Source organism: Festucalex cinctus, chromosome 17, assembly GCF_051991245.1.
Source record: "Festucalex cinctus isolate MCC-2025b chromosome 17, RoL_Fcin_1.0, whole genome shotgun sequence".
NCBI classification, from domain to species: domain Eukaryota; kingdom Metazoa; phylum Chordata; class Actinopteri; order Syngnathiformes; family Syngnathidae; genus Festucalex; species Festucalex cinctus.
The window spans coordinates 17,317,982-17,339,235 of NC_135427.1; the positions used below are offsets into that span (position 1 = coordinate 17,317,982).

Here is a 21,254-nt window from a genome sequence, read left to right on the forward strand (position 1 = left end):
ATACCGTCGCTGATCTAACATAAAGCAGTTTTAACAAATATTGTTTAGTTTGGTTTATTCATTTATTATTATTTATTATATTGGTTTTCCTTTCGGACACATTACAGCTTACATCGATCACATCACATCATTTGCAACATTGACATCCGAAAGAAGGGCTGACGGGAAGAAGCCGATGGCTTATTCGAGACCCGTCCCCATTGATCCATTACTATAACGCATCAGTCATATACATTATTTAAAATAGTCATTGATTTTTATCGTTATCCATCCATCCCATACTATCCCAGTCACTGCTCGCTCAGTTCCTCTTGAAGTACAGATGCGTCCTTCCTCAACAGATGCGTCCTTGATGCGTCCTCTAACAAATGATGCCTCGGACACAATGATGTATATTTATCAATCTTGTAAAGGAATTTCTTATGACACTTCTCATACTTTCTGTACTATTTCATAATCAACAGTTCAAGTTACATGGATAAAATTAACATACTTTGAAAATTAAAAAAATAATTATGTATGTATTTTGATGTTTTAATAAAACCGCCAATTTTATCTTACAATTCGTTCCTGTTTTAATTTATTTAATCACAATATAATTATAGCCTATTAACCATTATTTAATAGACAAACATTAAAAAAATGTATTTTTTTTAAATAAATGAAACAATAGTTGCATAACGTAAGCTGAGAAAATATCATGTTTATGTCAAATTAAAATTGACATAATTTTGAAGTCAGATGCGGAAGTAAAACACGGAAGCACCTGTTGGGGGCGTTACCCGTAGTTTCCCTCCCAAAACAAGGCCGAACAAACATGTCCGCCTTTCTTCAACAAGCGGGCCACTCAACGAGTTACAACTTCGAACTTAAAGTACCGGCATTTTAATTAATGGACGTCAATGCGTTAGGAGGAGAACTATTTGTTTAAAAAACAGAACATTCTGGTCACGTCCTAACATGAAACGGACTGAAGATTGACGACGAGACGAAGCAACACCAACATGGAGAACGCCGAGGACGCGCACGACACGCCGCAATCAGTAGGTATTTTATTTTTATTTATGTATTTTATTTATATATATTTTTTTTATTTCCAGTTTTGACGTGTATCTTATTTTACTTTGGCTGCCTGTAACTCAACAAACCAAAACAAACCTCAAACAAACGCCAGACGGCTGACTAAAGTAGTCGTGTTGATGTAGTTGTACGTTTTGTCCACAAGATGGTGCTTGAATTCAGTTTGTGTTGTCCGGAAGTTGCTTACAAAATGTCCGTTTATGCGTCACTTTTTCTGCCTGTAACATCATTCCGACATTTTTTTGTTTTTTTGTTTTGTTTTTTTAAGGCATAGGCACCTTGTAGAAGAAAATGAAAAATGTGGAATACAAAAACAAACAATAGACTGGTCGCCAGACAAAGAAAAACAAAAGACAATCAATGGATAGACACACAATGGACTTGTCTCCAGTCAGTGTAGAATTAAGAGAGTCGGAGTGATGATGAATTTGAAATTTAATCAATCTTTCTGCACATTTGTCTGGACAAACATCATGTTGTCACCGAGGAAGCCTTTCGAAGTGTGAAAATGAAGCAATGACGGCTTTCTCAGGAGGCTTCAGTGGCCGAGGCGGTCCTCACGCTGGCCAGCTCCACCTGGCTGGTGGACTTGGACGTGGAAGCGGATGGTTCTTGGCCGGCCTCCGTCCGGTAACAGCGCAATCTTGGCGGCACGGCGGCCAAGAGCGCCTTCCTGAAGACGGAGCTGGAGAAGACGTAGAGGATGGGGTCCAGGGCCGAGTTGAGGAAGTTGAGGCCCAGAGACGCGATAGTGAGCTGGGTAAGCACGTAGAAGGAGGCGCAGTCGTCCGGCCGCAACGCGCGGTTCAGCCACAGCGCCAGCGTGGTGACGGTGGTGGGCAGGAAGCACAGCAGGAAGATGGCCACGATGACGCCGCACGTGCGCATGGCCTTGCGCACCTTGGCCGGGTCGCCCATCCGCCGCCGCCTGAGCGAGCGGGAAATGCGCAGCGAGCAGAAGAGCAGCACGGCCAGCGCCACCACGAACTCCAACACCGTCAGGATGCGGTGCATCGCCACCAAAATCACGATGCCTACGGACGGAAAGATCGTGCGGCGTTTAGTTGCGTGCTTCTCAAACGTTTTCCCATCAAAAATTCAAAATGTGCTACCTTTTTTTGGACGATACAGTGGACCACATGGCAAAAAAAAATGAGCTATTGTTTTTTTTTTTATTATCATTAACAAATAAGCACAACAAAGCGGAGTCAGAGAAAAATATCGTCAATAAGTGGTGTCTAGGTTCCACAAAAAAATAAAAATATATACGAAATATTCAAGGGTTCGCAATACACACATTTTTTTTTCCCCTGAAATTCCTTTTTTCTTAAATATATTTTTGGAAAAATTTAACTCTTTTTTTTTTTTTTTTTTTTTTTTTTTTTTTTTTTTTCCTGGAAAATATAGAGGACAACTTGAAAATATGATTTGGTTTCCAAAACAGCATTTTATGTGGATATCACCTTTTTTTTTTTTTTTTTTATGGAAAATAGCCTCCCTCCCAAAAAGAGACTTTCAATAAAAGATACCTTTTCAAAGGGCACATATGTATATATATGTATATATATATATATATATATATATATATATATATATATATATATATATATATATATATATATATATATATATATATATATATATATATTTAAAGAAAACCTTCCTAATAAAATCTAAGGTTTTTCGAGGCACTAAAATGTTTTTTCTTTTTTCTTTTTCAGAAAATAGATTTTTTTCTAGAATCACTTTTTCCTAAAAAAAAAATAAAATATAATAAATTCTAAAATGACACTGCCCCCTTTTTTTTTTATTTTTGTAAATGACTTTTGTCTTTTCAAGAGCCCTTTTTTTTGTAAAAAAAAAAAAAAAAAATACAAGTCTTTCAAGAAAGATTTTTTTTTTAAATTAAAATATGCTTTTTTTTTTTTTTAAAGAAATACTTTATAATTGATTTTTTTTTAGAACTAGTTTAAAAAGTAGATGTTTTTTTTCCAGGCAATAAAATATTTTTCTCAAAAATCGAACTTTTTTTTTTTAATAAAAATTTTTCTAGTATGACCTTTTTTCTTGAAGATTTACAACTTAAATAAAAATTCAACAAAAAAAGTGTGTTGCACGTAAGTGTGCTTAAATGCTTGCAAAGCAAAATTTGTGAAACACACATTGCGTGTACCTCAACAACGTCAATTAGCAAATACTTTTTCTTTTTGTTTGTAACGTTACGAGTACGCCAAAGTTGTGCTAGTAGTGAGTACGAGGAGTGCACTCGTAGTACATGCATGGATGTTGAGAAGTTTTTGCGTGACCTACCGCGCGCTGCCTCCTTGTAGGACGTGAAGAAGAAGCACTGCGTGGCGTCGCCGCTGCCCTTGATGTGGTTGTAGGCCAGCATGGGCACGCGCGGGCCGCTCACCAGCAGCCACACCAGCAGCGACACCACGCCGGCCTGACGCTTGCTCATGCGGTTGAAACGGTGGTGCGGGTGGACCACCTGGAGACAACGCGCCGCCGACGCACGTGGACACGAGCTCGGTAAGTCAGACCTTTTTGCTTTCAACCGCATTCCAAAAAAACCCAAAAAAACTTCTTAGCAGGTTAGCGTGCTCGCTTCAGGCAAGACCAAGACATTGTCCACAGCTGGGAATGCTTGTTTGTCTACATGTGCAGTTGATTGGTCAGTTGGCTGGCGAGCAGTCCATAGTTTTGTCTAATTATTTTGTACGATTCAGAATCGATTTTAAATGTCCCAAAATCGATTTTATTTCAATTATTTGATACGGTCTTGCCATTGTTTGTGTACTGGGAATGCTGTTCATGCTGTACCCGATTTGGCCGCCACTTAGGGGCAGTGTGGTTCTACAGGTTCTGATACACAGTTACGTAGGAGCCACATTAGGGAGTAGGGGTAGACCGATTATCACCGGGCCGATTAGCCGTGCCGATATTTGGCATTTTGACATTTTTACAAATCTGAAAGCCGATAAAAAAAGATTTTACTTGTCGCAAAGACATTTCAAAACAAGGGCTGCTTGATATTGGAAAACATGCGATATAGTTGCTGAATATAACGGTATCGATATTGCAATATTTAACATGTCCCTAAAGAAATGACATTCTTTTTATTTAATGAAAGAATTCAAAATAAGCAAACTCAATGTATTTTTAGTAGTGTTGTTCCGATACCGATACTGGTATCGGCAGAGGCGCCGATACTGCATTAAAACAGTGGTATCGGTATCGGTGACTACTCACAAGTAACATGCCGATACCATTAATTCCAAAGCTAATATAGGATTTTGGATGCAGCATCTTGTGTCTTGCTGGTGCACGACATTCACTGATATGTGACATGTTCACTACATGCCGATCTAAGATATCCTATTGGCCCTTGAATGCTCCGAGCCAATGCCAGGACAGGTTTTTCATGTTGAGGAAAAAAAAGCCTTAAGTATCGGTATGGTATCGGCCGATACTGCAAAGCTGGGTATCGGTATTGGTATCGGGGGCCAAAAAATTGTATCGGAACAACACAAATTTTTAGTCAGTTAATTGTATTGTAATTATCACTCGATCATGTTCATCTACTGGATGGCGGTGCATATTTTTGTTAACGTCCGATTGGTCAAATGCAGATAAAAGCATAAAATTCCACATCAAACTTATTGTATGTCTTTGCGATATGCATATTGCAATGGGCGAATATCGCAATATCGATATTTTTTCGATATATATTGTGCAGTAGGGTTGCACAATATTGGAAAATTATGCAATATAGTTGCTGAATATAGCGATATCGTATTACTGCGATATTTAACATGCACCTAAAGAAATGACATTTCAATTATCAAATAAAATAATTATATTTGTTTACATGCATCAAAATAAGCAAACGCAGTATATTCTTAGTCAGTTAATTGTAACTACCTCTCAATAATATTCACCATTTTAGTTAGTGGCTGACTGGTCAAATTCAGATAAAAGCATAAAATTCCATAACGCCTTTTTTAAAAATATAATCATCCAAGTTAGTTTTTTCAGGAAACAAAAAATTGAACCATTTGCATCATGAGGAGATAATTTAGGTTAAAAAAAATTGTAAAAAAAATGACTTGGGCAGTTATTTTAAGAGGGTGACATTACGAAACTTATTGCATGTCTTTGCAATATGCATATTGCATGGAGCAATATCGCAATATCGCCATTTTTTTCGATATATTGTGCAGCCCTATTCGGTAGTGAATACTTGAGAGAGAAATACTCGCGCATTTGCGCATGCTAGTCTGACCTTGACGTATCGGTAGACGGCGACGACGGTCATGAGGGCGATGCTGGCGGTGCGGTTGGAGAACATGAGGAAGAGGTTGAGTCGGCACACGGCGTCGCCGAACACCCAGTGGCCGCGCAGGACGGCGTCGATGCGAAGCGGGAGGCTGACCAGCGCCAGGAAGTCAGCCGCCACCAGGTTGACTAGGAACACCGTGTTGGCGTTCCACTTGGTGACGCGCCGGCAGAAGATCCACAGCGCCGCCCCGTTGCCCAGCAGGCCCAGCGCCACGTCCACCGTCAGCACCGGGGGCAGGATCTTGCCCTCCAGCTGGATACCCACCGGCGGGCACCCGCGGCTGCCGCCGGGCGCCGGCGTGGTCCAAACGTCCGCATCCATTTGTTGACGTCTTGCGGACTGTTTGTGATTTCGAGATACAGGGAACTTGCTGCTTCTGCTTTTTACACACAAAAACACCTTTCAACATCGGCAACTGTTTTGCTCATCATGTTATTTTTTTTCCTCCCTTGTGCAAAAAAAAAAAAAAAGTAAAACTTGTGGAGGTAAAACTTCACAAAGAGACAAAATTAGAACGTAAAACGTGTCCACTCAAAAAGTTATTTTAGTTCACTAAAACTAACAAAAAAACAAAAATAAAAAAATTTCATTAACAAAATAAAATAAAAACGAAAATACATTTAAAAAACAAAAACTAACTGAAACGTCATGTTATGTTTTCAAAATTAACTAAAATTAGAGCAAAAAATGTTCTGCGTTTTGGTCTTTGGTAATTTAACGTGTGAGCGTTTGGGGATGATTTGAAATGTGATTTTTTTAAGTCAATTTATTTTGATATTAATCATCGGAATAAGGACATTTGAAAGTGTGCCATTGAGCAGCAGCCAATAGAAAAGCACCTTCAGATGACGTCGCTCCCATGCTGTTTTTTTTTTTTAAATATTGTGCACAAGTAATACACATTTGAAAAAAATAAAAATAAAACTAAGCATTTATTAAATAAGTACAACTAATAAACAACTATCAGAACCACCCTGAAAACGAAACTCAAAATGAAATCAAAACTAACTCAAATGAAAAATTCCAAAACTATAAATCACCCTGGTCATGACAAAGGATATTTTAGTTCGCTAAAAGGAAGGAAAAAACTAAAATTAAAATTCAAAAAACTATTTCGTTAACAAAATAAAATAAAATCAAAAATGTTTAAAAAAATAAAAATAAATAAATACTGTAACTGAAACGCCATATTATGTTTACAAAACTAACAATAATTTTAGCAAAGATGTTCGTCGTTTTCGTCTTTGGTAATTAATTTGATGCACGAGCCTTTGGAGATGATTTGAAATTAATTTGAAGTTGAAGTACATTTATTTTGATATTAATTGTCGAAATAAGGACATTTGAAAGTGTGCCACACATAAGTGACGTCATCATTTTGGATTTTATGTTGTTAACGAAATTGTTTTTTGAATTGAATTTTTTTCCTTTGTTTTAGCAAACTAAAATAACCTTGGTCATGATCAGGGTTATTGATAGTTTGGGAATTTTTCATTTGAGTTAATTTTGATTTCATTTTGAGTTTTGTTTTTAAAATGGAGTTAGTTTTCATTCGTTTTCAGGGTAGTTTTGTTAGTTTTTAGTAGTTTTAGTTATTTAATAAATGCTTAGTTTTAGTTTCAGTTTCAGTATTTGTATTTTTTTTAATATGTTTATTACTCTTGCGCAATGTTTAAAAAAAACAGTGTGGGAGTGACGTCATCTTTTGGTGCTTTTCTATTGGCTGCTGCTCGATGACGTCACTTCACTTTTAAACATCCTCATTCTGGTTCATATCAAAATAAATTGACTTCCCCAAATTGACTTCCCCATTCCCAAAGGCTCATGCATCAAATTAATTACAAAAGACGAAAACGGAAATTTTTGCTAAAATTATAGTTTTAATTAGTTTTGTAAACATAATACAGAACAACATAGTTTGTTAATTTTCGTTTTTTGTTTTTTTTTAAGCATTTTTGTTTTTATTTTATGATTTTTTTTTGTGTTAATTGTAGTTAATTAAATAAAATAACCTTTGCTTCTTGTTTGGTTTTTCTTTCTCTTGCAACTTGAAAAGGACGAAAAAAAAAAAAGAGACGTCGCATTCTAACAACTTCACTTGCTGTGCGTGCGTGCGTGCGTGATGCAATGTATGTCTTTGCAGGCGACTGCATTCTGAGTGGATTTGCTTGCGTGCGTCTGTGTTGGGCAGGTATCAGCTGGGATTAGTGTGTAAAGGTGTGTGTGCATGTGTGTCTCCCCATCTAGGCGGATTTCTGTCCCGCGCGCGCGCGTACGCACGCACCTACAGCAACCCTGTCTCATCATGGCGCTCCCTGGAGACGAGCGCGGTGTTGTCACGGCGCCGCGCGGCCATCGTGTGCGCGCGCGATTGGCCGTTTGTCCCCGTGGCTGACGTTGCGCAATGTCATTCCTCCCGCAGGAAGCCGAGCACTTCGATGGACTCTCGCTGCTCTACTGGTAAGCTCGTCTCCTTTACGTCCTCGGCTCCCCGGAGGAGGTCAAGTGCTTTTTATTTGTTGTCGTCGTCCATGTCGTTGTTTACGCGCGTCCACATGCTGCCGATGTGACACAAGCGTGCGCCGGCCCTTTAAGAGAAACATCACAACACGGAAGGAAACACTTCCTGTGCACGTTTGACTTGTTATTGTTGTTATTTATGTCTGGATGTCTTTTCTTATTAATTTGTTGACACTCAGCCATTTTGCCTGAAGTAACCCCCTTCGCTCCCAGCTGTTTTGCTGGATTTTGACTGATTTTCCAAGGCCCACAGAATATTGTGGTCTATTGCTATAAAAACATGGAACCTACCAAAAGAAAGATTAGAATCTCTCCTTTCATCTGGGAAAAAAAAGTATGATTCCATCTGTTTCTGTTTTGCAGCAATTAATGATCTCTTATACTCTGCTACCACCTGCTGGCCATTATTGTAATTACTACCATTGCTTCACCCGTTCTCTGCGGTTAAAAGGCTGCATCAAAGTATTCTGTATGCTCTAGCATAAAAAAAAACAAAAACAAAAAAAAAACGTATAAATACGTCAAGGGAAACTTTAAAACATTTCAAATAAAGCGTATTATGACGTTTTTGAGAGCGAATGAGTTCAAATAGATAGTAATCATATTTCAACACTTTATTCCCACTTGATTGATTTAAAAAACCAACATGTTTTTGACTTCACCCTGTAAAGTCTGAATTGATAAATAATGGACACAAAGTTCAAATTATTTAAATGTGAAGCCTTTTGAAGGAACAAAACACTTCATTTACTTGTCATTGATATCAAATCCATTTTCCCTGCTAAAATAAGAATTGAAATGCCAAAAAAAATTACTACATTTTTTAAAAATTATTATTTGTTGGGAGGAATTCAGTGCAAATAAGCACAATGATCTTGTATGACAATTTCACTTAACTTGTCAAGGCGAAATAAGCAAATTTAGGTTCAATTTAGGAAATGATATCTCAGTTAAGATTTATGCAGTGGACATTACACCGATGATGTAGAAGCATTAAAACCTCAAGTATCACATTTGATATAATTCTCATTTTCCATGTTCACTTCTTTGCAAACCACAAGTTAAAAAAATAAAAATAAAAAAAATAAAAAAATAAAATAAAAAAAAAGGTATTGATGTGTAAATATGTCGTCTACATGATGCATATTTGCTTTGCTTCGTCTATTTGTGACCTGATGCGGAGGCAACGCAGACTGTGACGCGTGCGCGCGTGACGTTAATGACGGGCGGCAGGTGATCAGTCAGATTAAGCGATCAGTTTAATTGCTGCCTTCCACTCGGCTGCTCGCTTGATGACGACGGACGGACAGACAGACGGCTTAGTCGCGTCTGCGCAGGATGTTTTCATTCATCCCGAGCGGAAAGCAAATTCTTCAATCACTGCAAACTTGTGTGCGTTGTTGGATTTTGAGAACTGGACAAAATAAATACAAAAAAGATCAGATGAGAGAAAAATAATTGAATATTTAAAATAAATACAAAAAAATCAAATGAGAGGAAAAAAAAGATTGAATATTTAAAACAAATACAAAAAAATCAGATGAGAAAAAAGATTTAATATTTAAAATAAATTAAAAAATCAAATGAGAGAAAAAGTTGGAATATTTAAAATAAATAAAAAAAATCAAATGAGAGAAAAAAGATGGAATATATAAAAAAATCAGATGAGATAAAAATATTGAATATTTAAAAAAAATCAGATGAGAGAAGAAAGATTGAATATTTAAAAGAATCAGATGAGAGAAACAGGTTGAATATTTAAAAAAAATCAGATGAGAGAAAAAAAAGATTGAATATTTAAAATAAATACAAAGAAAATCAGATGAGAGACAAAAAAGATTGAATATATAAAATAAATACAAAAAATCAGAGAGTTAAAAAAAAAATGGAATATTTCAAATATAAAAAAGTCATATGAGGGAAAAAAAAGTTGAATATTTAAAATAAATACAAAAAAAATCAAATGAGAGAAAAAAAAGATTGAATATATAAAATAAATACAAAAAAATCCGAGAGGGAAAAAAACTGAATATTAAAAAAAAAAAAATGAGATGAGAGAAAAAAAGAAGATTGGATAAAATTGAAGATTGGAGAAAATAAAATTTAAAAAGTCAGATAAGAGGAAAAAAAGATTGAATATTTAAACTACAAACAATCACATGAGAGAAAAAAAAGATTGAATATTGAAGAGACATGATTGGCTGATAATGATGACTCACTATTTGATTTGCTGTATTTATTTTTGAAATGATTTTTTTTTTCTGTGTGTTTGTGTTCAGGACCATCATGGGCCCGCACGGCGCCAGCCGAGCCGTCCACCGCTTGGAGTTCAGCAATTGCAAGCGAGGACTGGGTCGGTCTGCACGCGCCTTCCTTCCCAGCATGCTTTGCTTCCCCGCCTTGTTTACGTTTTTGTGCGTGCAGGTGTGAAGGTCATTGGCGGCTACAAAGAAATGACCGGAGAAGATTTTGGCATCTTCATCAAGAGAGTCGTGGCCGGCGGACTGGCTGCACTTGACGGTCTCGTTTTATTTGACACATTTGCACATTTTGCTCACATTTTTTTTTTTTGTAAACTTGGATGTGTGAGGGGCTAACAGACCATCAGGATTGTTTGACTTGAAGTTAGAGATGGACATAAAAAATGCTTTTTCTTCTGACCAATCATGACAAGTGACTCTTGATTTTTGTTGATATCATTTTGTATATTTTGCCTTGGAAAAACATGAAATGATTAGATTTTTGTCATCCTCTCGCTCTTGTTGTGTGCGTGCATGTCGCAGGTCGGCTTAAATCAGGTGACCTGATTGTGGACGTGAACAACATCAGCCTGAGGGGCGTCACCAATGACAGGTGATGACTTTTGTCGCACAAACAAACGCACGCACGCACGACAGTTGTTCCGGTGATTTTATTTGGGAAACTTGCATTATGATACGTGTCCTTGCCGTTTTTCCTCACAGGGCGGTGGAGATCCTCAGGACGGCGTCGCTGTCCAATCACATGTCTCTCCTGGTTGCCAGGGATGACGACGCCAGGTAAGCCCACCTCTATCAGTTGCACCATTTTTTTTTTCTCCCTCCCAACTGTCTGTTGTGTTCATTTGGTAGCGTTGTGGAGGTCATATTCTTTTTGTCCAATTACATTTGAGCATTTTTGTGTTGCCATGTGAATGGAATCTGCCCATGGCCTTCACGATCAATCAAACTTGAAGTGTACAGTAACATACGGAAGTTCCTTGGCACCAAAATGTCACATGATGGTACCAAAACAGCCAAAATAAATAAATAAATAAATATCTGAAAATGCTGAAGCACAAATATTCGGGCTTCATTGGAACAATTAGCCAATCAGGTTTCAATTCCCCTCACAGGGCCAATTTAGCTGGGCCATAATGACATCAACATTTTGCCGTCCTCTGATTGGTTGATAGCAAAACTGTTTGTATTAAAACACATCTGTAACAATTCACACACATGAATACGTATAATGATACGCAGTCTCACTGGTGAGTAGGATTTTTTTCAATATATATTATTTCATGTTTTTGTCATGTTATTAGACAAATATTGATTGTGAGATGTTCCAGATGTCGCGTGTGGCACATTTGCATGCTATTATGTGGCATTTGTTTTGTTTTGTTTTGTTTCTATAATTGTTGTTGGTTTTCGGAATGTGTAAACATAAACGCATCACAAGTATAAAATGAAAGTTGAAGTTAAAAAAGGGAGAAAAAAAAGGATTAAGTCTAGGGCGAAGTACAAAACCTTATCTAGTCCTACTCCCTAATACTTTTATCATGATAATATACTAATAAGTAGGGCTGGGCAATAAATCAAATTCATTTGATTAATCATCATTTTGAAAATCGAATCATGGGAAATTTGCTCAATTGTGGAATCGAATTTTGTCTTCTTGATTATTAAACGGTTATTGTTCTCATGTTCTGTTACATCCAGTTGTTATTGTGAGAAGGGCTGCTCAATAATCCAGATTATTTTGGTAATAATTTAAATCACGATTATTCATATGATTGTTTTTTATACAAAACAAGGAAATGTTTAAACATTTAAAAATATTAAGACAAATAAAATTATTTGAAGCACTAATTATGTAAGTTCCATTTGGAGCAAACAATATTTATTTAAATTAGTCATTTTAAGATTAAAAGGAGCAAATATCTAAATTTAAACAACACAAATCTTTTATTTTTGTTTACAATTGTGCCAATTTTGTAATTGTGGAATGTAATAATTGAACTTATTGGATTTCGATGAATTGTGAGTTGTATTTTTGCTAGCTATAAATGTTAAGTTTATGTTCAAACAGATTTAGACTCAGTATACATTATTTTTGTCTTAACAGTTTGCACAGGAATTAATTTTTAATAAATGAAACCTTTAAATAAATGTTTGTTGAGGTTTATTAGATTAAAATCCAGATTGTATTTTTTTGGCCACCTACTAATAAGTTAATCTTACTAACATAAAGATGAAACAATTGAAAATAAACAAAAGATGTTTGTCTTAATTGTGAGGTCAAAGTGCTGATATGAAGAAGTGGATTCAATCTGGTATGTCCCCAAGTGAAGACCCAATTTTCACCACTGTGCAAATTTGTGCTGACTTCAACCCGACAACAAGTGACGTCGTCGTAGCCCTCGTGCCAGTTGAAGGTCAGCCGTCGCCGCGTTAGTCTTTTGTTATTTTTTAGAAAGGTGGGGGGGGGTGGGGGTCAGTTGAGGTGACATGAGCGGATGTTCTGTTGTCCTGGCTGATTTTCCGCATCACGCCGCCTTCTCGAGGCGTCAGCACAAACGTGTCCTGGCACATCGGGGTTGATGACGACTACGGCGACATCGCCCGGCCAGCGGCCCCGTGACTCCGCACGTTTTTCAAACACCTGCCCCCCGCTCTTTACAATCAGTGGCATGGTTGCAGAACCATCACGGGGACAGAAATCACAACAGGACGTTGAAACAACAACAGACTTAGTGTCCACATGATGGAGACAAATGCTCGCTGATAGCCTCAAAGCATCGCATGCAAATGTTACGCTAATGCTAATGCTAACCTGAGGGGGAGAACGGCAGAGCAGGATGACATCCAAGCTTCACGTTATCTAATAGGGGCCTTAGTTATTAAAACAAAAAAATCCTTTCTATCATATATAATTTAATATTGTAAGAAAGTAAGTCAAATGTATGTGTGTGTATATATATATATATATATATATATATATATATATATATATATATATATATATATATATATATATATATATATATATATATATATATATATATATATTGGAAAATCATGCGATATAGTGATATGGATATTATATATTGTGATCTTTAACATGTTCATACATTTCTATTATTTAATTAAAGAACTACATTTTTTCATGCAGCAAAATAATCAAACTCAATATATTCTCAGTTAATTAATTGTGTTTACCTTTCGATAATGTTCAATTATTGGATCCATCCATACATTCTCTGAACCGCTTGCCTCCTCACAAGGGTCGCGGGGGTGCTGGAGCCTATCCCAGCTGGCTTTGGGCAGTACACCCTGAACTGGTTGCCAGCCAATCCAAGTATATTTATTTATTTATTTATTTATTTATTATTGGTGTCAGGCGATAAAAAAAAAAAAATCATTGGTAATTAATTGCATGACATTAACTCAAGATTAATCACAAATTTTTTTGAATTTTATATCTGTTCTACTTTTTAAAGTATCATACTATTGTGAACATAAAAGTAGAAAAAAAGCGCTAAACAGATATAAATATGGCCGCATTTTTTAGTCATTGATCCAGTAATTTCATAATAATTCATAAAATTGAGTTAACATTAAGAAAAGATGTAATGTAAAATACGAGTGTGATATTGATTTGTTTTTAGGCCATTTTTCTGCCACTAGGTGGCATTATTGCATTTGTAAGCTGTTGGTGACATCATATTAAGAGCAACCTAATCTTTAACACGAAGTACCTTGTGAAATTCTGTCTTTTTCAAATTTTCAAATAAACCTTGACCCCAATCTCCACAAATATTTTGCATTATTATTACCGGTAAACTGATTACCACGAAATTTTGATGTGGAGATGTCTGTTGTGTTGCAACTGGAATTCCCCCAGTACAGATTTTGCGAGTAAGGAACGATCATTAATCGCGCCTTTAAAAAAGTGAGTGGAGTTAAAAGAAACTTTTATTAAATTATTTTTATTTCTAATTATTATCATTATATATTATGTATTTATTTATATATTATTTTTAAAATTTTATTAAATTAACTCAAAATTAATGCACTAATTTTGACACATATTAAACAAAAAAATGAAAGTGATGAAAATTCACTGCAGATGTTTTAATTCCAAGTGATGAATGTATTCCTTGATTCATAATGTGATGGTATGTACTGTATGGATTCATGTTGCCATCTCAAGGCGGGAGTTTTCCGAGCTGATGGAGAAATATGGCTCCTGGCCCTTGGCGGCGTGCGGTCAGATCTCGCCCACTCAGCAGCAGTCTGCAGGTGAAACCTGAACAGAACCACGACTGCGGATCTCCGCAGTTGAGACTCAACTCCGGATTTTGTGTCTGTGCAGGGAAGTTGGCGGACGCCGCTGCTACCGCCACTTCGGCCGCCTTCTCGGCGTCCGAGAGCCTCCAGCTGCTCAGCCCCAAAGAGGGGGTGTCGGTCTACAGCCACGCGACCACGCCCGCCTTTAGGTACGACCACAGATGCCACAAAGAATCAAAAGAGTAGAGGATTGGATCTTCAACTCTTTTGTTTTTTTTTCTTCGTAATTCTAACAACAAAAAAACATAAATGCAGTCGTTCCTTGAGATACATGTTGAATTGAATTCTGCTCAAGATATTTTCCCCTTCAACAGTTTTCTAATGATTTTTGTTGTTTTATTTTTTAATGAGGAAAATAAGTAGGACTGCACGATATTGGGAAAACATGCGATATAGTTGTTGAATAGCGCAATATCGATGTTATGATGTTTAACTCATTCAATCCCAAAAACGTGTAAAAACGTTTTTAAATATTTTGTCCTTCCCTCCCAAAAAACGTTTTTGTTTTTTTTTTAATGCAAGAGCCTACAGAAAGCTTTGATGCTGCTTGTGACATGGTGTCAGCAGAGTATGAGATCAGCCATGGCCATGTTGCAGCAAGCTCTTTTTGTGTTTTTTACCAGGAATGGGAATATTGACAAAACTAACCTATATTTTAATACTAATTGCTGCAAAATTGAAACATACAAATATACTTCTTTTTTCCTGATGAAAGAAGAGACTTTAATCCTTCTTTTGGTAGGTTCCATGTTTTAATAGAAATGGAACCCAGTATTCTATGGGCCTTGCAAAAGCTGGCGAACCCTCCCGCCCAGTTTGCGAGACGCTGATTCAGAATGTGACACTTGTGATGGGATTGGAAAGGAAGTGTTACTTAACGGCTCTCCGTGCGTGTCTTTGCTTTCCTTTCCCTCGCGCATGCAGCGACAGCGTGATCCAGTTGATCTGCATCGCCAAGGGCAGCGGCCTGGGCCTGGTCGTCAAGGGCGGCGCCAACCGTCCCGAAGGCCCCATGGTCTTCATCCAGGACATGGTGGCGGGAGGAGACTGTCACAAGGTCAGACCCACCGCCGTCATCGTCAACGTGCTTTGTATACATTCTTGCCTTTAGCTTCACACGGAGTGCAATTAGTCACCATTTTGTAGGTGTCATCTTTTTTTTTTGAGAGAGCGAGCTCAGTATTGTTGATTCGGCAGTCTTACTGATTTTTTTTCTTTCCTTTTTATGTGCGGATTTGTGTACGTGTGAGTGAATTTGTGCTCATGAATTCATCTGAAACTTCATAAAAATTCCATGACCCTTCACCTTAAAGTGATACTTCACTTATTTAGCCCATTATAGCAATAAAAAGTGAATATTTTGTCGATAATTAATTTGATACTTTCATTATTTTTCACGTACAATTAGTACCTGTTTTCTAGGTTTGGTCATGTGACATTCACAAGCTGAGCTGTGATTGGTTACCTGAGCCCTTGTGATGTCATTTTCAGTTGAAAGCAAGTTGCATCATGTGTTTTTAAAGGTACTAATTGTACATGAAACATAATGAAAATATCAAATTTATTATAGGCAAAATATTAATGTTTGACTGCCAAAAATGGCTAAATAAGTAAAGTATCCGCTGAGCCAGATACTTCAGAGTCTCACCAGAGTCGTGAAGATCAGAAGACCAGAGGAAAGATCAAAGGAACGAAAGATGACACAAAGTGCAATCCAGCACACATGTATATATATATGTGTGTGTGTAAATATATATATATATATATATATATATATATATATATATAATTTTTTTTTATTTTTTTTTATTTTTTTTTTGCGTCTATTTATGAGACGCGTTCATGGTACGCAAACCTGATTTAGCACAATGCTAATTTCACCCTGTTGTCTCATACAGAAAACACGATATACATCAAACACAGCATGTTAGCATGTTATTTGATCTTTCTTTGTGGTTGAATGGTGCTTGAAGCAATTTTTTTTTGTTTGTTTTTGTTTTGTGTGTGTGTGTGTGTGTGTGTGTGAAGGACGGACGTCTGCAGGTGGGGGACCAGCTGGTGTCCATCAATAAGGAATCTCTCATCGGAGTGACGTACGAGGAGGCCAGGACCATCCTGACGCGCACCAAGCTCAGGTCCAGAAAGGAAGGAAACCTCGTGCTTCACCATTCCCAACAAATCACTTTTCACATCGTTTCACACTCACAAGATATTTTCAAGATGAGTCCAAATGCTTTAAGCAACGAGCAGTATGAGGAACTTCGAAAATGGCTGCCAGTGCAATTTCTGTGTGGCAATTACTACTTTCCTTTTTTTTTGGTCAGGTTTACCTGTTTGACATTTATTCAAGACGACACAGAGGAGTGAAGACACTCAGTTCAAAGCTCGCAAGGAGAAGAACTGACTGATACAATTCACTTCTGCACTATCTGCAAAAAAATAAAAAATCCTCTCCTCAGCCTCTCCTTTTATTTGGTTTCCACGCCCCTAGATCCATGGGTGTTCCAACCGTAAAAATTCAAGACATACAAGTAGTTGGAACACAGTGTACTTGTTTTGTCTATGTGTGTGTGTGTGTGTGGGTGTGTGTGTGTGTTGGTGTGTAAGATTGCTGAGTACATGTAAAGAAAAGACAACTAAAAAGGCGGACTCAGGAATGACAAGTGCAGTTTTTGATGTTTTGCTTGCTATCCGCACAGCAGACCCGATCCCACCGTGGAAGTGGCCTTCATCCGCCGTCGCACTTCCTCCAGCTCCAGCAGCGGGCCCCACAGTCCTGTCGTAGGGGGGCCCCAGGCCAGGCCCCCCGGATCCGGAGCCGGGCCCCCTAATCCGCCGCCCGTTGCCGTCACCAAGCTTGCCACCAGCCGAAACCCGGCCAGCGAGACACTGCCGGCCGTCAGCGTCTGCCAGGTGAGGGTCACGTGACCAAATTGGACGCCGTGTCACGTCGAGAAAAATTACGACTTTATCAAACGGCTCTTTTTCACAATAGTCACACAAACATAACTTTTACTTTTCATCTTTAACTGCGTTATTTCAAGGTGTTATTTTTATATTTGCAGGTCCACGTGAATCCAGTCATTAGCCAAAACGTGTGCGTTTCTTCCTTAGCTGGGCCTGATCCCAATGTGGGTACGAATCCTCATATTTTCAATTTATTGGGCGCACAATATAATACCATATTGATTTTATTGTTTATAGAGATAGACTGATGTTTTTTTTTTGTTTTTTTTTGTTTTTTTTAAATCAGGGCCGATACCGATTAATAGGAGTCAAGGACGCTGATAAACCGATATTTGGAGCTGATATTCATTCCACTGAAAGGGGAAAATATTAGCATCAAAAATTTTAAAAATACAAACTCCAGCTCTTATTCAGGGTTTGGGTTAGGGTTCGTAAAAAAAAAATCTTAGTCAATAGACATCTTTGTTTTAAAGATCTAACAAAAAGTTCAGGGATCTTAAGTAAAAAACTCCCTATTGTTTGCTACAGTATTTTTATTTCAAAATATCTGAAGTATTAAAATTTTAAACTTTTAAATGTAAAATTTTACTTGTCTTAGTTTTTAATTTCAAAGACAGAATTAACCAGGGTCAGAAGCATCAGTGAAAATTTTAATAATTAATTCCCTGATTTTTTTTTTTCCCCTTGAACACTTTTTTTTTTTTTTTAATGGCTCTATTATTGGCCATATAATTCTTCAAAATGGCCGATGCCAATATTTGTTAGTATGTGGAATATCGGCGCCAATCATCGGCCCAGCCCTAATTGTTTACTATGGTGTCCTGGCTACAAATAATCCAAAACTGTTAATAATACAGGAAATATTTTTATTTATTTTATTTTTTATTTTTTTGCAGTTGGCTGTCGTCTCAAAGTGGAGCAAGTGGAAAAGGTGTTCATTTTCACAATTCTAAATATTTGATTGTATTTTTGTCACGCCTACTTGATTCAAGGTGTCATAATGAAAGTGGACACCAGAGGGCAGCCTTAAACAACCATCCTGATGGCTCATTTTCGATAGACATAGCATGATAAATGTGAAAACACTGCAAGATTCAGAACCCTAAACGTTTATTGAGTAGGTTAATTAAAGAAAAACGCGTCTGTTAATCCACTCTGTGTGCCGTGGATTTATCTACTTCATTCATTATGTTTGTGATGATTTTAGCTTGCAACTAATGAAAATCCCAAATTTACCATGGTGAGAAGTTTTTATATTAGATTTAAAAATAAATAAATTGTTTGTCTCAGTGTGCCCTGTGATTGGCTGGTGACCAGTTCAGGCTGTACCCCGCCTACTGTCTGAAGCCAGCTGGGATAGGCTCCAGCACCCCCCACGACCCTTGTGAGGAATAAGCGGTCAAGAAAATGGATGGATGGTTGGATATATCAAACAAAAAAAGTAATAAAAAATCTAAATATTCTTCAGAAATGAAAATGTTTTCTCCCTGAAGAGACCTGGACATTTTAGCAGTTGACTGTTATTTAGACATGTTTCGATTGCACTCATGTTTCCAACTTTGTAGTGGCTTCACTTGCGTTTGTGGCTTGCCACGCTTGCACGTATTGATCTGCTGTTTATGGATCTCTGTTTGCACATGTCGAGGCTCTGGACCTGCTGGGCCTCAAAACCTCAGATGCTCAGTGTCAGGCGCTATGGGCCCGACTGCAAACGGATCCGGCCGGGACCGTGGCCTACGCCAGTAAGAAGAACTTTCCAAAAAAAACTTTCATCCAACAATCATCACTTGAATGGTTAATGTAGTCATCTTTTTTTGCCTTCTTTGATTTGCGTTTATTTGCACGCACCAAGTAATTTCTGTTGGTGCGTGGTGCATTGAAGGTGGTCCTGTTGTTGCTATGACGACAATTAACACTTGAAGTGACTTTCACACAGGTAGCAGTTCAAATATTTTGTACGTGAAGACGTACCGTTTATTTGCCCGTCAGATTTGGAGCTTGCCACCAGGGAGGTGTTCAGGTCTCAAACTGACGGGCCGACGGGGTCAAGGTTCACGTGTGAGGACCTGTTGAGTCTGCTCGAGGGCCCCACTCGTCGCCGGGTAGGACAAAGTACCTGAAAGTCATACTTGAGTCGTTCACTTGACAGAATATTACTCGAGTAAAGTGTCTGACATTTGTACATCATTTACTATTAATTAAAACTACAGTATTCAGTAGTAACTTAGAGCAGGACTCTTTAGTACTTTGTTTGTGCCGTTGCCCTGACAACCTGAATTGACTCTGCAGTCAACGTCCGATTGGGACGACACGGACGAGATGGATCGACTAAGGAAGGAGAATGTGGCCGCTCTGCGGGAGATCAAGAGGTTGCAGGTGAAAGTGGTTGTTCTACTTTTGCTCTGCTGGTGGCGCTAGAGGCACGCACAGGCTCACTTCCTGTTTTGTGTGGATGCGCTCTCCTGTTCAGGATCAGCTGCTGGAGTCGCACCGGGTTCAGCGGCAGATGGAGGAAGAGCTGGACAGTGTCAGACAGGTTGGACAGCTCACGTCATGACATTGATGCTTAGCATGCTAAGCTAACTTGGCATTATCTTTGCATTAGCTTAGCATGCTAAATTAAGTTAGCATTAGCATAAACATGCTAAATTAGCTTACTCAGCATTAGCTTAGCATTATCTTAGCATTAGCTTAGCATGCTAAGCTAATGCTAAGCTAATGCTAAGATAATGCTAACTTAGCATTAGCTTAGCATTATCTTAGCATGTTAAGCTAAGTTAATTTAACATGCTAAGCTAATGCTAAATTAGCATTAGTTCGACACAGGCGCAACGGCTAATCGACAATTAATCAACAATCGTTGATTACTCATGGTTGAATTTCAAATTGTCCAAATTAGCAATAGCATGCTGATCTAATGCTAAATTAGCATGCTAAGTTAATGTTAAGATAATGCTAACTTAGCATTAGCTAAGTATGCTAAGATAACTTATCTTAGCATGTTATGCTAATGTTAAGTTAGCTTAGGATGCTAAATTAATGTGAAGCAAATGTTAAGTTAGCTTAGCATGCTAAGCTAATGCTTAAGTTAGCATTAGTTCGACACAAGCGCAACGGCTCAGCGACAACTAATCGATTATCCTTGATTACTCATGGTTGAATTGAATTGTTCATATCCTCAGAATTTCAGCCTTTCAACAGTAAGTCTTTGAATTTTGTAGTCCTCCATGAAAACAGATTGTCCGGCTGACCGCCCTGTTTACTTGGCGGTCATGTTGGCAGGGGCAACTTTCCTTTCAAAGGCAATGCATGGACATAGAAAAGCTTGCTCTTTTCGCAACCAATGTTTAGGAGGGTTTACCGTTTTTGTCAATATCTACCATTTGGGGGGGCTACTCTGTTTCCTTGTAGTGATCACCCAACGACGTACGCAACCGGTATGCAGCACAACGTACCTGCATCCTTCACCTTTTACTTTTCTTGCTGTCCATACAAAGTCCGAGCTGAACGTTGCCGTATGCACGCAGCTCAAAAGGGGGCCGTGTTGATGTCATGAAGAATGGTTGATGTATATGGTTGGAAATTGGAGCTCGTTGTCTTTTTGAAGATGCCAAAAGCTCATTTCTGAAATGTGAGTCACCGTGATACATTTTGCTTTGCTGGTGGCCCATATCTGAGAGTGTCAACTGTTTTTTGTCCCACCAACTTTTTGGTGGGACAATAAATTACTCAGACATTTGATTTCAGTCCGTTGC

General features: G+C 37.9%; 1 protein-coding gene and 1 pseudogene across 14 annotated transcripts in view; one reads left to right on the plus strand and one right to left on the minus strand.

The window, feature by feature from the left end:
* Positions 1-65: 65 nt before the first annotated feature.
* LOC144004938 (hydroxycarboxylic acid receptor 2-like) lies at positions 66-5,898 on the minus strand (annotated as a pseudogene). The gene is made up of 3 exons (XR_013279469.1): positions 5,366-5,898; positions 3,391-3,571; positions 66-2,114 (listed from the first exon to the last, which is right to left on the minus strand). The product of XR_013279469.1 is annotated as a hydroxycarboxylic acid receptor 2-like (transcript).
* stxbp4 (syntaxin binding protein 4) overlaps positions 780-21,254 on the plus strand; it is a 36,239-nt gene continuing 15,764 nt past the window's right edge. For 4 of the 13 annotated variants that reach the window (XM_077502658.1, XM_077502659.1, XM_077502660.1 and 1 more), the window contains exons 1-18: positions 780-1,043; positions 3,411-3,612; positions 7,670-7,882; positions 10,222-10,295; positions 10,367-10,462; positions 10,726-10,795; positions 10,906-10,980; positions 14,396-14,484; positions 14,558-14,681; positions 15,457-15,589; positions 16,561-16,667; positions 17,232-17,445; positions 17,598-17,667; positions 18,396-18,430; positions 19,145-19,241; positions 19,489-19,601; positions 19,789-19,875; positions 19,970-20,035. In XM_077502658.1, the coding sequence (XP_077358784.1) occupies positions 7,827-7,882; positions 10,222-10,295; positions 10,367-10,462; positions 10,726-10,795; positions 10,906-10,980; positions 14,396-14,484; positions 14,558-14,681; positions 15,457-15,589; positions 16,561-16,667; positions 17,232-17,445; positions 17,598-17,667; positions 18,396-18,430; positions 19,145-19,241; positions 19,489-19,601; positions 19,789-19,875; positions 19,970-20,035 (1,506 nt within the window). In that variant the 5' untranslated portion in view covers positions 780-1,043; positions 3,411-3,612; positions 7,670-7,826. Of the gene's footprint in view, positions 1,048-1,822; positions 1,841-3,410; positions 3,613-7,435; positions 7,883-10,221; positions 10,296-10,366; positions 10,463-10,725; positions 10,796-10,905; positions 10,981-14,395; positions 14,485-14,557; positions 14,682-15,456; positions 15,590-16,560; positions 16,668-17,231; positions 17,446-17,597; positions 17,668-18,395; positions 18,431-19,144; positions 19,242-19,488; positions 19,602-19,788; positions 19,876-19,969; positions 20,036-21,254 lie in introns of those variants that run through there. The other 9 variants (XM_077502667.1, XM_077502669.1, XM_077502670.1 and 6 more) reach the window with 7 other exon arrangements.